General features: G+C 45.4%; 1 protein-coding gene across 1 annotated transcript; it reads left to right on the forward strand.

Moving 5' to 3' along the window:
• The first annotated feature begins 8,568 nt into the window (after positions 1–8,568).
• ZBTB8B (zinc finger and BTB domain containing 8B) lies at positions 8,569–13,504 on the forward strand. The gene is made up of 3 exons (XM_054998808.1): positions 8,569–9,514; positions 11,929–12,107; positions 13,138–13,504. The coding sequence occupies exons 1-3, from the start codon at positions 8,569–8,571 to the stop codon at positions 13,444–13,446; spliced, it is 1,434 nt and encodes a 477-aa protein (XP_054854783.1). The 3' UTR covers positions 13,447–13,504.

Below are 13,504 nucleotides of genomic sequence, written 5' to 3' on the forward strand. Positions count from 1 at the left end.
AGGCCTTTGCCAGGCCCTTCTTGTGTTCTTTTGCTATTTTTAGAGGAGAATGCATGTGCCTGCTTCTCTCTCTTCCTTTCCTAACTCTCCCTTCCCAGAGAGAATTTCCAGAGGAAATAGACTTGGACGATAAAATAGCCAATGAATTCCCACCATCTGTTTCCAATCAGGGTTTTTCAGCCTCACAAGGGTCGGTGGGCCTGAATATTCCAGGAGGAGGCTCCCACGTGCCGGAAATGGCTCTTAAATTCCCTCTCCCTGCAATTAATTTGCCTGCAATCACATCCTCCCTCCTGGGGGGATGATTTGGAGCTGTGGGGGTGGCAGTGAGTTCTTGCGCCATGGGGTAAGTGCTGCATCCCGATGTGTGGCAGTGGTGTAAAAAATCCTGCTTCTCATCACATGCTGGGGGGGTGGGGGGGACCATCTTCCTCTTCCTATATCTAGACCACAAAACCAATTTCTGTTATTGTATGAAAAGCAGTGTCTTGTTTCTGTTCAGAGCTTTACTCTCTCTGAATGACAAATCTCTCTCCTCATGGAATTGTTCTGGGGTAGCAGCCAAGGAACACAGCAGTCAGACCCAGGTGGGATTCTAGACACAGCTGATGCCCAGGGGTCTCTAGGCTCTCTCTCCCACCTGCCGCCCTTGGCAATGTTTTTTCAGCTTCCCTTGCTTCCTTTGTTAAAAAGCCAAAGCTCACAAAAGAAAGAATGGATCCACATCATATTTTAAAGAACTCTAAGAAAAACTATACTAACCAGGACTTTTTTTCTGGGAAAAGAGGTGGTGGAACTCAGTGGGTTGCCCTCCTTGAAAAGGGTCACATGGCTGGTGGCCCCGCCCCCTGATCTCCAGACAGAGGGGAGTTTAGATTGCCATCCAGGGCGATTTAAACTCCCCTCTGTCTGGAGATCAGGGGGCGGGGCCACCAGCCATGTGACCCTTTTCAAGAGGTTCCGGAACTCCATTCCACTGCGTTCCAGCTGAAAAAAAGTCCTGATACTAACTAAGATAATCAAAACTTACGTGCCAGTTATATATATTTTTTCCTTCACTTGTTCGGGTATATATAATTCTAAAACACGGTACTTCTAAGCAACAACAACAACAAAAAGGAACAAATAGATCCATAAAGGAAAAAATTGTGTTTAGTGTGGGGCTTTACAATATTCAGATTACTTCACACACATTGCTGGAGGAGTCCATACTGCACCTCTGTAATGTACAGCAGTTTATTATCCTATTACAGGTGAATAACGCTTGCCCAGGGTCACCCAGTGTGTTTGTGATACTGGAAGCAGGGATTTCGCAGGTCATGCTCTTGCAATGACACAGCATCAGCCCCATCCACACGTAGAGATAAATCCCACAGATTTCAATATACTTCTTAGTACATAACGCAACCTGCTGTTAGAGAGTAGGATGAAGTCTGAGGAAACCTAGGTTCAGATCCCTACTCAAAAGGTGACCTCAGGCAAGTCACTCAGTCTAAACTGTGACAGCCCAGTCATATTACAGCACTCTAACAATATACAACTCTTATTCTGCTTAAAGTATGGTTTTGCCCTCCTATTATGAGCCGGGATGGGAAGCCAACATGGTACAGTGCAATCTTGTCAGATCTCAGGGGCTAAGCAGGGGGCAGTACTTGGATGGGAGATCACCAAGGAAGACTGGGTTGTTCTACAGAGGAAGGCAATCTCAAATCACCTCTGAAATCCCCTTGATGAGGTTGCCATAAGTAGGTTGTTGCAATTTGATGGCATGCACATGTACGTGCTCTCTCTCACACACATTATGAGCAAACATCCTTAACCAAGTGCTTCCTGGGAAGGAGAAAGGCTGCTCTTGCAGTGATCCAGAACTGCTCTGCAGCTATTGCATCTGCACTCCAGCCTTCCTCCGAAAGCTCAAGGTGGGGGCAAACCCCATTATGTCTTCAGACTGCCCTATGAGGCTGCCGCTGGCAAGATGGTTGTTGTGTACTCTGCTGCCTTGGAGGATAAGGTTTTGGGGCCCCCTCATCGAACCAGTGTGAGGGTAAGCTTGGAAAGGGCTTGCTTCATGATCGGCTGTGCCGTTTTCACTGCCCCTCCCCTCTTCCCCAAGCTCACGAGCTGATCTGGGAACTTAATATGTTGCACCCTTGAGAAAAAACCACCTGATTCACCTGCCTCCCAGGTAAGAGGAACTGAATGTGCAGTTCCCCCCGCAGCTTGTAGCCTAGGCCTTGCAGTTTCTTTGTTCTTTGGCTCAGCAGCTCTGTGAGATTTCCTTTGCATTTTTCCAGCTTCCCACTAACGAGCTACTTAGATGCCTGCCACACCAGCTGCAACCCCAGAGGTCCATTAATGGCTAAAAGCTTAAGGGAACCCCATATTCAGAGGCAGAAAGCCTCTGATCCCCAGTGCTAGGAGGCAACCTCAGGGGAAGATCTTGGCCTCTGTGCCCTGTTCTGGCCCCTTGGGGCAGCTAGTTGAGCCCTGTATAAAACATGATGCTGGGCTGCATGACAGCCCACTGGTCAGATCCAACAGGGTATCTCTTATGTTCTGTAGAGACTGAAAGTGCATCGGGCCTACAGTTCCCAGGTTCTGCTTTAGATGTTCCTGGGGAGTTGGGGATGGTGCCTGGGGAGGATGGACTTTGGGGACAGGAGATGCGATGCCATGAAGTCTACTCTCTGAAGCTGTCATTTCCTCCAGGAGAACTGGTCTCTGTAATCTGGAGTTTAGTTGTAATTCCAGTTGAATTCCAAGCCCTACCTGCAGGATGGCAAGTTGCAACCCTAGTTGGGCCTCTGGCTATGGTGAAAAGAGGAAGATGGGGCAACTGTAGGGGAAAACTGACCACAGCCAATGTATATCTTCTCCTTGCCTCTGATCTGCAGAGGATGATTGCCATGAAAAGATTTAACTGCATGCCCGTGTACAAAAGCTATTGTGGTGTGCATGGCTTGCTAGACTCTGTAATGTGTTAGAAAATTACTGATAACAGCTGGAAGATCTTCAAGATTTCAGCAGTATCATCTGTAGTCAGAAGCTTCATTGATCTGGATTTATGCAGAAGAGCATGCTATGGACCCAGTCCCAAGGATCTGACAGCCTAGCAGCTGCACCAAGAGAAATTATAGCAGTACCACACCATACCTACCTATCAACCACAGAGCATCATGGAGATAACACCCCTGTGACAGCCAACCAATGCATGTCAATGCTGGCACTCCTCCCCTACATCATCTTGCCTCCCTCCACAAAGAGAACACAACAAAGAAAGGGCTCAAGACAACGCATATCCTTTATGCCATGTGGCATGCCCGCGAGGAGCCCTGTACCCACCATTCTACTGGGTGGTGGTGGATGGGATATGAATCCTCTTTTGCAAAGTAATGACAGGCAGGAAAGGAAGCATGGCCACCTGGTCTCTATGACTGGAAAGTAGAGTTGCCAATTGCCTGGAGAAAAATGTCTTGTTCCACTAATGAAGACTTAATATGATGTTATTTACGTCCATGATATTAAAAGCATCAACAGCTCATTTTCTCACCTAAGCCTCTAATAAAGGGACAGGGTGTTTTCTTTCTTTTTTATCAAGTGTGTGCACATTCTGGTCGACAAATTTTTATCAAGCATGTCCAGCATTTTTGTTGAAAACATCTGGCAGCCTTACTGCAACCCTGTTATCTGCTGGAGCAAAAGAAAAGTCCAGTGGCATCTTAAAGACAGACAACTTAAAGAAGAACAGCAGAATTCGAGTCCAGCAGCACCTTAAAAGACAAAGATGATTTTCATGTATCAGCTTTCCAGGGTCAAAGCTTCCATCCTCAGATCTGACTCTTGAAAATGGATACACTTGAAACTCTTGTTGGTCTTTTAAGGAGCTACTGGATTCAAATCTTGCTCTTCTGCAGAGGATTCCCAGTTTGGGATTGGGAAATTCCAGATTTGGAGTGAGTAGATTGAGGATGGAGGGGTTTGGGGAGAGACCTCAGTGGGGTATATAATGCCATAGAGTTCAGCTTCCATTGCAGCCATTTTCTCAAAGGGAATTTTTATCAGTTGCAATTCCAGGAGATCTCCAGGCCCCACCTGGAAGTTGGCAAGCCTACCACCCCACCTGAAAATAACTTAAAGGACAATATTAATTCCAGCACGAGGTTCCCCGTGTCACAGCTCACTTCCACATACAAACGTGCCCTGTTTGTTAGCCCTCCCCAGGACAAATGGCTGGGCACTATTGGAATGGAAACCACGGTCCATAACCTCGAGCAAACTACAACCCCCAGCAGGCAGCGCGGTCAACGCAATCTTTGTGACGGGAGGGAAACGAGCACATCTGAAGCTAGCGGCTTCGGCCCGCCCTCTCGTAGGCCTTTGGCAGTGGCTGTGATTGGCGGTTGGCGCTGCTCAGGGAGACTGGGCGGTTCCTGCGAAGCGAGAGGTGTTATGTGTGTGTAGATCAGGGTAGGTAGAGCTGTGCAAAGCAAGGGACCGGTGGAAAAGGTGAGCATGGAGAGATTGGGGGTTGTATTGGGAAGGATGGAGCTTTCGTTGACTGGGCGGATGCATGGATGCATGCATGGAGTAGGGATTCTTGCTAGGGAGGATCGCAGTCCCCTCCCCGCTCTGCTTGGGAGTGCTGGTCTTGGGTGGTACCTGCCTCTAAACTCCCCCCCCCCAACACACAAACACACCGTGGATTTAAGGGGGAGGGGAAAACAGGTTGCCAGCAGATCACAAAAATCCTAGTCCAAGCGGCTCCTCTGCAGTAATGCTTAAGCCTGATCTGCAGGAATCAGCATGTGAACGTACTCCCAGGATGGAGCGAAAGCCCTTACCGCTTGCTTAGGTTGGCTGTTCCAGGTAAAGGTGCTTTTTCAAGGCACCAGTGTCGAGGGCAGAGGCAAAAGTGAGAAAAGCCGGGGTCAGTTCGAGTTTGGAAATCCCTGTATCTGATCCCTTCTCCACTACCCTTGCAGTGATTCGGTAAGAAAAGAATTGCACTCTGCACCTGCTCAGGAGCACTTTCTGCTATTTTTACTTTACATGGGTTGAGGCTGGTCCGTGATACCAATGAAAGCATCTTAAGAGGGTAGCGCTCAATGGTAAGGAAAGTAGAAGGCCAGGTTGTGGTCCTTAATGTCTGACAAGAGAGGAACTGGAAATCACACATGTTTGGGAGACAGTCCCATAATCCCAGACACATGTAGGGCTGTGGTTAGCCACAGAGGAGGAAAAGCCTGACCAAGCATAGAAGCATAGGCATTGCCCATGGAACCTGAGATTAGTTCCTGCGAGGCTGTCCTGGCTGGACAGCTCCATGTATTGGGATGGGAGCAAAGGATGAGCTCTTTTACATCCAGAAAGAGCCTGCGTCATACAGGTGGGGGGGGGGGTTGCATGCAGGGAGACACTTGTTAAATGCTACCATCCTATGATTACAGTTCCAGAGAACTCCTCATGTTGCAGCTAAAATAAGCAGATATGTGTGTGACAATTTAGTCTTGGCAAGATTTTATCCCAACATAAACTTTCCTGGATTAGAACCCCAATTGGTCAAATTTTACTTAGTGCTACTTATAAAAGCCACTTTCAGGTGGGTAGCTATGTTAGTCTGCAGTAGAAGAGCAAGATTTGAGTCCAGTAGCTCCTTAAAGACCAACAAGTTTTCCAGGGTAAAAGCTTTCAAGATCCGAAGTTCCCTTCTTCAGATACAGGGGAGGGGGCTATGAGTCTTGAAAGCTTATACCCTGGAAATCTTATTGGTTCTTAAGATGCTGCTGGCCTCAAATCTTGATAAAACCTAAAGTCTGTAGCTGTTTCTGGTGTAAGCCAGTTTAGCCAAAGGAGACAAATGGCCAAGTACTGCTGTTGTGAAATTGGGTGGGGGGTGTTTAAATTCTGCCTCATTGCCTCCCACCCTGCACTTTCTGCATTTCAGCATCCTTTTTTATTTTTCCCATACAAAAATTTTCCTAGTAAGGGCCCACTAAGCTGCATCTAACAGACTGGTTGCTAGTGTTTGTGTTTGAGTTTTTAAACACTATTTTACATGTTTTAAATGTAAATGGTTTTAAATCTTGTTTTAAATTGTTTCTTGGTGTTTTCATATTTAGTGCACTGGGGACCCTATTTTGCATAGAAAGGTGGCATACAAATGTTTTAAATAAATTAAATAAAAAACATGGCATAAAATCTCATTAGTCTTTAAGGTGGCATGAGACTAGGTGCCATTATTCTGTGGTTGTGTAGGTTGCCTGTTGAGGGAATTCTCCATTGCTGAGTTTCTAAAGTGAACAATGCCGCAACTTAAGCCTGGCTGGAAGCTGCACCCTCTAACCTGGGAAATGCTCCCTACAATCCAAATAAGCGAGCCAAGGGAAATGCACTCTGCACATGCTCAGCTGCTCCCTGTTTTACCTCTTAGGAGCCCTTGCCTCTTCTAAACCCAGCACTGTATCTTTGTTATGGCTTTCTGGTTCCCCTTCTTGTAGACATATTTGCACTTTTGTAAACCGGTTGACAGAGAGCCACTTTGGTGTAGTGGTTAAGAGCAGCATGACTCTTATTTGGAGACCCGGGTTTGATTCCCCACTCCTCTGCTTGAAGCCAGCTTTGGTGACCTTGGGTCAGTCACAGCTTTCTGGAACTCTCTCAGCCTGACCCATCTCACAGGGTGATTTTCATGAGGATAATAATAACACACTTTGGAAACTGCTCTGAGTGGATGTTAAGTTGTCCTGAAGGGCGGTATGTAAATCGAATGGTGGTGGTGGTGATTATTAGCCCACATTTTACTCCATGGAGTGAGAAGATGGAGGGAGAAGAAACTGAGATGTTCAGACCACAGGACTATCAGGGCTACCTTCTGTTCACACACCTGGCTGGCAAGCCCTGCTTTGAGCCAGAAAAGGTTTATACCTGGGTGTTGGGCTTGGGAGAGGGAGGCAAAGAAAAAATAACATTTGTATTACCACAATAATGAGAAAAAAATTGTAGATTGCTGTAGCCTCTTGATGTCTACGCCTTGGTTCTCCTGCCTGCAAAATGGGCGCAACTGTACAAGTGTGATTCAGTCAGCTTTATTCTGGTAAGAACAGCAGACCATGAAAGACCTCTGCCCATCAGTGGACAGTTATGTAAGAAATGACTGGTGAGGTGGCTTAGGACACTCAGTTCTGCCTTTTTGTTAGTGGTTGGGACTCCTTCCCTAAAGCAGTTAATTTATGAAAGGCTGCTGGGATGGATGCCTTAGGGAGAGTTGAAGAGTTGTTCCAATCAGCTGGCTGGAAAGGGGGACGGGACCTGGAAGGGATGGTGGATCTGTACTGGATGAAAAGATGGCAGGAGGGAAAGCAGTGCCTCTTTCCCTGGACGCTCCTCTTTGGGAATGGCCGTTTATTCTCTGCTGGCTGTGCTGAAAATTCTTTGTTCCTAGGCCTGGTTGGCTTCCCTCAGGAGAGTTATGCTGCAAAAACCACATGGTTGAGGAGAGCTGGATTCTGCTTTGGTCCTAATGCCCTCTGTGTGGAAGGGTCACCTTGCAGAGTTCTGTGTTCTCAGGGGATGAACGTGGGAGGGACAAGGTGTTAATCTTCTGCCTTTCTCCTCTGTGTCTGTATTCTGCAAGGCCATTAATTAGGTCTCCTGCTACAAAGCCTACTTTCCGATTCCATTTTAAGAAATAATACATTTGATCTCCTCAGGTAGTTGTTGTATGTGTGTGAGGGAGGTGGTCTTAAAGCCAGAAAGGGTTTTAAGAGGGCCCTTGAGCTCAGCATTCTTCCACTAGGTGTGCTCTCGGGCTGCTAATCTCTTATCGTTAACAATGTATGCTGTAAATAAGTGCACGTTTCAGCTTGGAGTGGTATTGTGGGGGGGAGTAACAACATCTGCAGCAGATGTCAAGCACAGCTGCTTGCTGCCTTTCCTTTTTGCTGGTTGTCTATTGACAGGGCTGTTGAAAATATATTCAGTGGTTTAAAGATATTTGTTGTTATTCAGCCCAGGTGGTCATTTTCCCGGTGTTTCGGTCTGCCTCCGTAGCCAAGCTTGGGTGTGGAATGCAACAAATTAAGGGTTCAGCCCCCGGCATCTCCAGTTAAAACGGTACAGAATAGTTGATTTTGGTCTAGACTAGAAAAACGAATGTTCTGGCCTGGAATCAGGCAGTTTCTTGTGTTTGTCGATTAGAGCAAGAGCAAGATTCAAGTCCAGTTGTACCTTAGAGACCAACTAGTGGCCAATCAAATATAATTTGTAAGCACAAAACAAATGCTGTATTAAACCTACAAAATAACTTAAATGTTCAAACAAGTCCAGCTTTTATATGTGGCAGGGAGACCATTGCTGCCTAGTATCAGTGAGAAGATCAGAAGGCTGGAGTTTTCAGAGGTTTATTGTTGGAGTGTGCATCATTATCTGCCCTTGCTCCAGATGTAGTGAATTTTTTTGCACTGGGGAAGGGGCTATCCACAAAAGGGAAGGAGCGTCCATTCTGATGTACTTTTCCTACTTCTGTTTGGCAGAGCTGAAAAGTCTTTCCCAACAGCAGCTGTGGGAGAAATGGAGATGCAATCTTACTACACCAAACTCTTGGGAGAGCTCAATGAGCAACGGAAGAGGGACTTCTTCTGCGACTGTAGCATCATTGTAGAAGGGAGGATTTTCAAGGCACACAAGAACATCCTCTTTGCCAACAGCGGTTACTTCAGAGCCTTGTTGATCCATTACATCCAGGACAGCGGGCGCCACAGCACCGCTTCCTTGGACATTGTGACTTCCGAGGCCTTTTCTATCATTCTGGACTTCCTTTATTCAGGGAAGCTGGATCTTTGCGGGGAAAATGTGATTGAGGTCATGTCTGCTGCCAGTTATCTGCAGATGACCGACGTGGTCAATTTCTGCAAGACGTACATCAGGTCCTCGCTGGACATCTGTCGAAAAATAGAGAGGGAGGCTGCCTTCTATCAGGCCGACAGCGGAACCTCAAACACTGCCAGAGAGGGCACGTCCTACAGCACAAAGAGCCAGTGCTCAGCTTCCGTTTCTTCCCTGCAGGAGAAAGAAAGGATTCCAGATTGTCAACGAGACCCTCCCTGTGGGGAATGCAGCAGCTGCCATCCCATTGAGCTTGTAGTGAGGGACCCTATCAGCAGTGACTCGCCGGACGACACTAACTCTTCGCTGCCCAAAGTGGTGGAACCTAAAGTTGAATTCGATGCAGATGAAGTGGAAGTAGAAGTGGGGGAACGGCTGCAGCAGTACCCAACCCCATTGACCATAGAGCAGATAGAGGAAGGGCTTCATAGTGGACAGGCCATGGATCTGGCGTGCAATAATTATCACATGAAGCAGTTCTTGGAAGCCCTGCTGCGCAACAGTGCAACCCAGAGGAAGGAGGATGTGGTCCATCACTTTGTCCGTGGTTTTGAGGGCAGGCCAGAAGATGCTGGAGTCCCCATGAGTTCCATGATAGACATTCATAATGACTGGTATGGAGAGGATACAGGTGAGAGAAGAGGTCTTTAGACAATATCAGATTTCTAAAACAAAAGCCATGGAATACCTTTTATTAAGGAGAATAACCCAATAATGGCATAACACAGTACTTTGTTAGGTTGTTTTGATTAGCCATCATAAAAGGTGTTGTGTGTCTTTTGTTTTTAGACTTTACTATGTCCAGGGCAGCTACCTACTTTCCATGTGATTTCTGCATCATAACGAATAGCTCTCTGAAATGTGCACATTCTACCTCTTTAGAATACAGAGGGTACCTCCTTAGGTGATTAGTTTACAACATTTTGGAACTGCTTTTCACCCCAAATGGTGTATGAAACCATCCGATGAAATGTTTGAAAACCATACAGAAAGGTTTGTTTTTAATACTCTTTCTATGTTCCAGCTAATTTAAAAAAGCAGAATGAATAGAATTGTCTTTGTTTTGATCAAGATTGTTAGGGGTGAGGGATGGCCAATCTAACAGCTTGGAGGACAAATAACTCCTGAGAAACTTGTGGTTTTTGAGAAGACTGATGTAGCCTCCACAGGAACTGGAACTTGAAGCAAAGTTTCATTTGGTCTGAAATTTTGGAGAGGTGTATTCTCCAGTATTTTCACAGCATAACAAAAGAATATGAATTTCAGTAAACAATATTCTTAGCACTGGAATTATTCGGCTTCTAGAAAGACGTATATACCCTATTTGAAAATGAGTTTGTATTTGGAACTAGCATTTAGACCTCATTTCTTCCTTTCTGAATTACTGTGGTAATTGTGATGAATAAGGAATTAAGGGTTACCTGAAGTATAATGTTGTATTTTAAAACCATTTAATCTTGTGGCTGATCTTGGATTTAGATGGGCATTCATATTTTTTAGGGATAACGGGGGAAACACTTTTAACATACTAATGCCAGCCAACCCAACAGAATCTCTTTACCTTTCAGAGAAAAATCTTGGCTAGCAAAGACAGTAAACAAAAATTTATTTCCAGTTTTCCTTTCCAGGACTGAAATCCTTAAGAGTCTGCTCAAAGTGTACTAAGTTGCCTTTTCTTTCTATGTAAGCCTTTCTCCAATGTCTTGAACCTCCTGTTTTCACCAGCTCAGTGGAAGTTGGAATCTCTTTGGAGATCTTCATACAGCTATTACTAAGGAGGACTTGGCAGAAAGCCTATGTAACAGCAGTCCTGGATGAAGGAGGAAAAATGTGCTGCAGAAATAGTGACCACAGCCCTTGAAACAGTTTAAGAAATGTCCAATTGCCATCTGCCATTGGTAAAATTGGAAACACGTATTGTTCCAAAGGCTTAATTAGTTTTAATGTTTTTTTTAAAAGGGTTTTATTGAATTTTGCATGGAGCAATGCAAATTGATATCTGGGGAAATAAAACATTGGATTTGTGAGTATTGCTGTGACACTAGGTGAAAGGGAACTTGGCTGTGTTTGTGCAGGAAGAGGTTTAAGCATGATGTTCATTAGAAAGGTCGAGTAAGTTTCCATGTTGGCATTGAACTGAGGTTCGATTTTTACTAGCATGCGGCACAGAACTGAAATAGGACTTCTGCAGATGAGCAGCTCCTTCGTTTCATATGCTCAAATCCTCATTTTTTCTGCTGGATTATGAGCCGATGTAAGAGCATGCAGAACCAGGGCTTCCAGTTTGTGTAGTGTTATGCAGTTTTAAAAGGGAGAGAGAAACACAGTATGTTCTGAAGGGCTAGGGTTGTATAGTGGTCGGACTGATGGGAAGGGATGGGGGAGAGTTGGCTTCCATTCCCCAATTTGCCCTGAAGCTCCCTGGGCAACTTTGGAGACTACATGCTCATCTTCTGTGTAACCTCACAGGGAGATTTATTCTGCTATGCCATTTCCGCATTGATTCAACGTGTCATGTTAATGCTTATGGAAAAGTGGGCTTTGTCAACAGTAATGTGGGTGGGGGTCTCCCACTATTTTCTGCTGACCCTGGTTTGCCAGGTCAGTGTACACTTGTCCTTTTGTTCCTGTCAGTGGCCTCTCGACATCTTGGGGTCTTGCCAGGCAGTGTGTTGTGGTACATTAGTTGGGTAAGTGCATTAGTTGGGTAACTATTACACATCGACGATTAGTTGTGATGTAGAATTCAGATGTCTTTCTTGCAGGTAGGAGCTTGTGTTGCAACTGAACTGCATTTCCCCAGCCTTTAGATGCATTCTAGTTCTTTCTTGAGAGAATCCCAATCTTCTTCATGGGATTCAGTAAGCGATCATGTCAGTGCCCTGTCGTGTCACAGCAGACGGCAGGAGTGGTCTCCATCGCCACTCCTGCTGTTTTGTGTCCTATAAAAAGTTTTTTTAAAAGAATCATTTTCAAATTCTGAGCTCACTTAAAAAGCAGTAAGTTGAAATGTCTGAAATGATCTTGGGTTTCTTTTTTCCAAAGGGGATGTTCTAGTGGTGCCAATCAAGCTGCACAAATGCCCATTCTGCCCATACACAGCCAAACAGAAAGGAATTCTGAAGCGACACATCCGCTCTCATACAGGCGAGAGGCCGTATCCTTGTGAGATCTGTGGTAAACGCTTCACCCGGCAAGAACACCTTCGGAGCCATGCTTTGAGTGTAAGTCTGAAACGTGGCTGAGGTCTGCCAGAGATAGGTTTAAGATGGGGCTGTGCAGAGAGTGTGAAAGTGTTGTTGTTGTTGTTGCTGAAGAGAAGCAAAATGCACCAGGGGAAGTCTCTTTCCACTGGAAGAAGTTGCCTGCACTAGTGGAACAGATCTGCAAAATCCAACCAAATGATAAAATAATAAAATAACCACGAACAGTACAATAATAATAAAACAGCAAACCCAAACCAATATAACAGCCAATCAATAGAGATCTAGAATGGCCAAGACCAGTGAAAGCCTATGAAAAAGGGGGAGGTTACAAATTACCATCCAGGTCAAAAACACTGAAATAACAGCATCTTAACTTGACCTGTAAAGGTAAATACAGAGGGAGCCAAATGCTGAGTACCGCCATTACTGGATTGGTTTCTATCAGTAGTTTGATCTGTGTCGGACAGGCAGAGGAAGTTGTTTGTAAGGTTTTTCTTTATGTATTTTACTTCTTTTATTCCCTGCCTATCTCCCCAATGGGGACCCAAAGCAGCTTACATCTTTCTCCTCTCCTCCATCTTATACTCACAACAGCCCTGTGAGGCGGGTTAGGCTGAAAGGATATGATGGCCTCAGTGAGATTCTTCGGCAGAGTGGGAATTTGAACCTGAATGTCTCAGATGAGCCTCAAATGACTTGTAATGGTATGCACAAATGTGTGAATTTCTGACGTTTTCCTGGACAAGTTTTACATCTGTCTTCCATAAAAGAACATCATTTGATTTGAGAGGATGCTCTAATTACTGCAGTAATTAACTAAGTATTCCAGCCTAGTGTGTCATATTGAAACAGGTGGAACTTCATTTTGAATTAAATATGTTTAGGATTGAGTTAATGCTGGGACAACTCAACATCAAAATCTGGGACATGCAATGAGATTAATCCCCATCCTCATTGCAGGTGAGGAAACCATCATGACCAGGTGTGCATCTTTGTGTCCCAGGGACATGTCAAGCAATCTACCATCCCATTTCATTTTATCTTCCAGGTACATCGATCAAACAAGCCAATAATCTGCAAGGGCTGCAGAAGAACATTTACGAGCAGCCTGTCCCAAGGATTGCGACGTTTCGGCCTGTGTGACAGCTGCACTTGTGTCACAACCACACACGAGGATTCAATGCCCATCAACCTAAGTCTGATGGAACCTTCTTCGGAAGGCCAGGAAAAAAGTGACCCGGACAACGACTGGCCCATTTATGTAGAATCGGGGGATGAAAACGATCCGCCCGATGATGACGAGGCTGATCCAGACCCCGATGAAAAGCGAAGCCTCCATCGGGAAGCACTTATGTAGCACCAAAAGGGAAGAGGGAGATCTAAACATTTTTCCCTGTTACTGATTTGTTGTCTTA

This window comes from Eublepharis macularius, chromosome 15 (genome assembly GCF_028583425.1).
Source record: "Eublepharis macularius isolate TG4126 chromosome 15, MPM_Emac_v1.0, whole genome shotgun sequence".
NCBI classification, from domain to species: domain Eukaryota; kingdom Metazoa; phylum Chordata; class Lepidosauria; order Squamata; family Eublepharidae; genus Eublepharis; species Eublepharis macularius.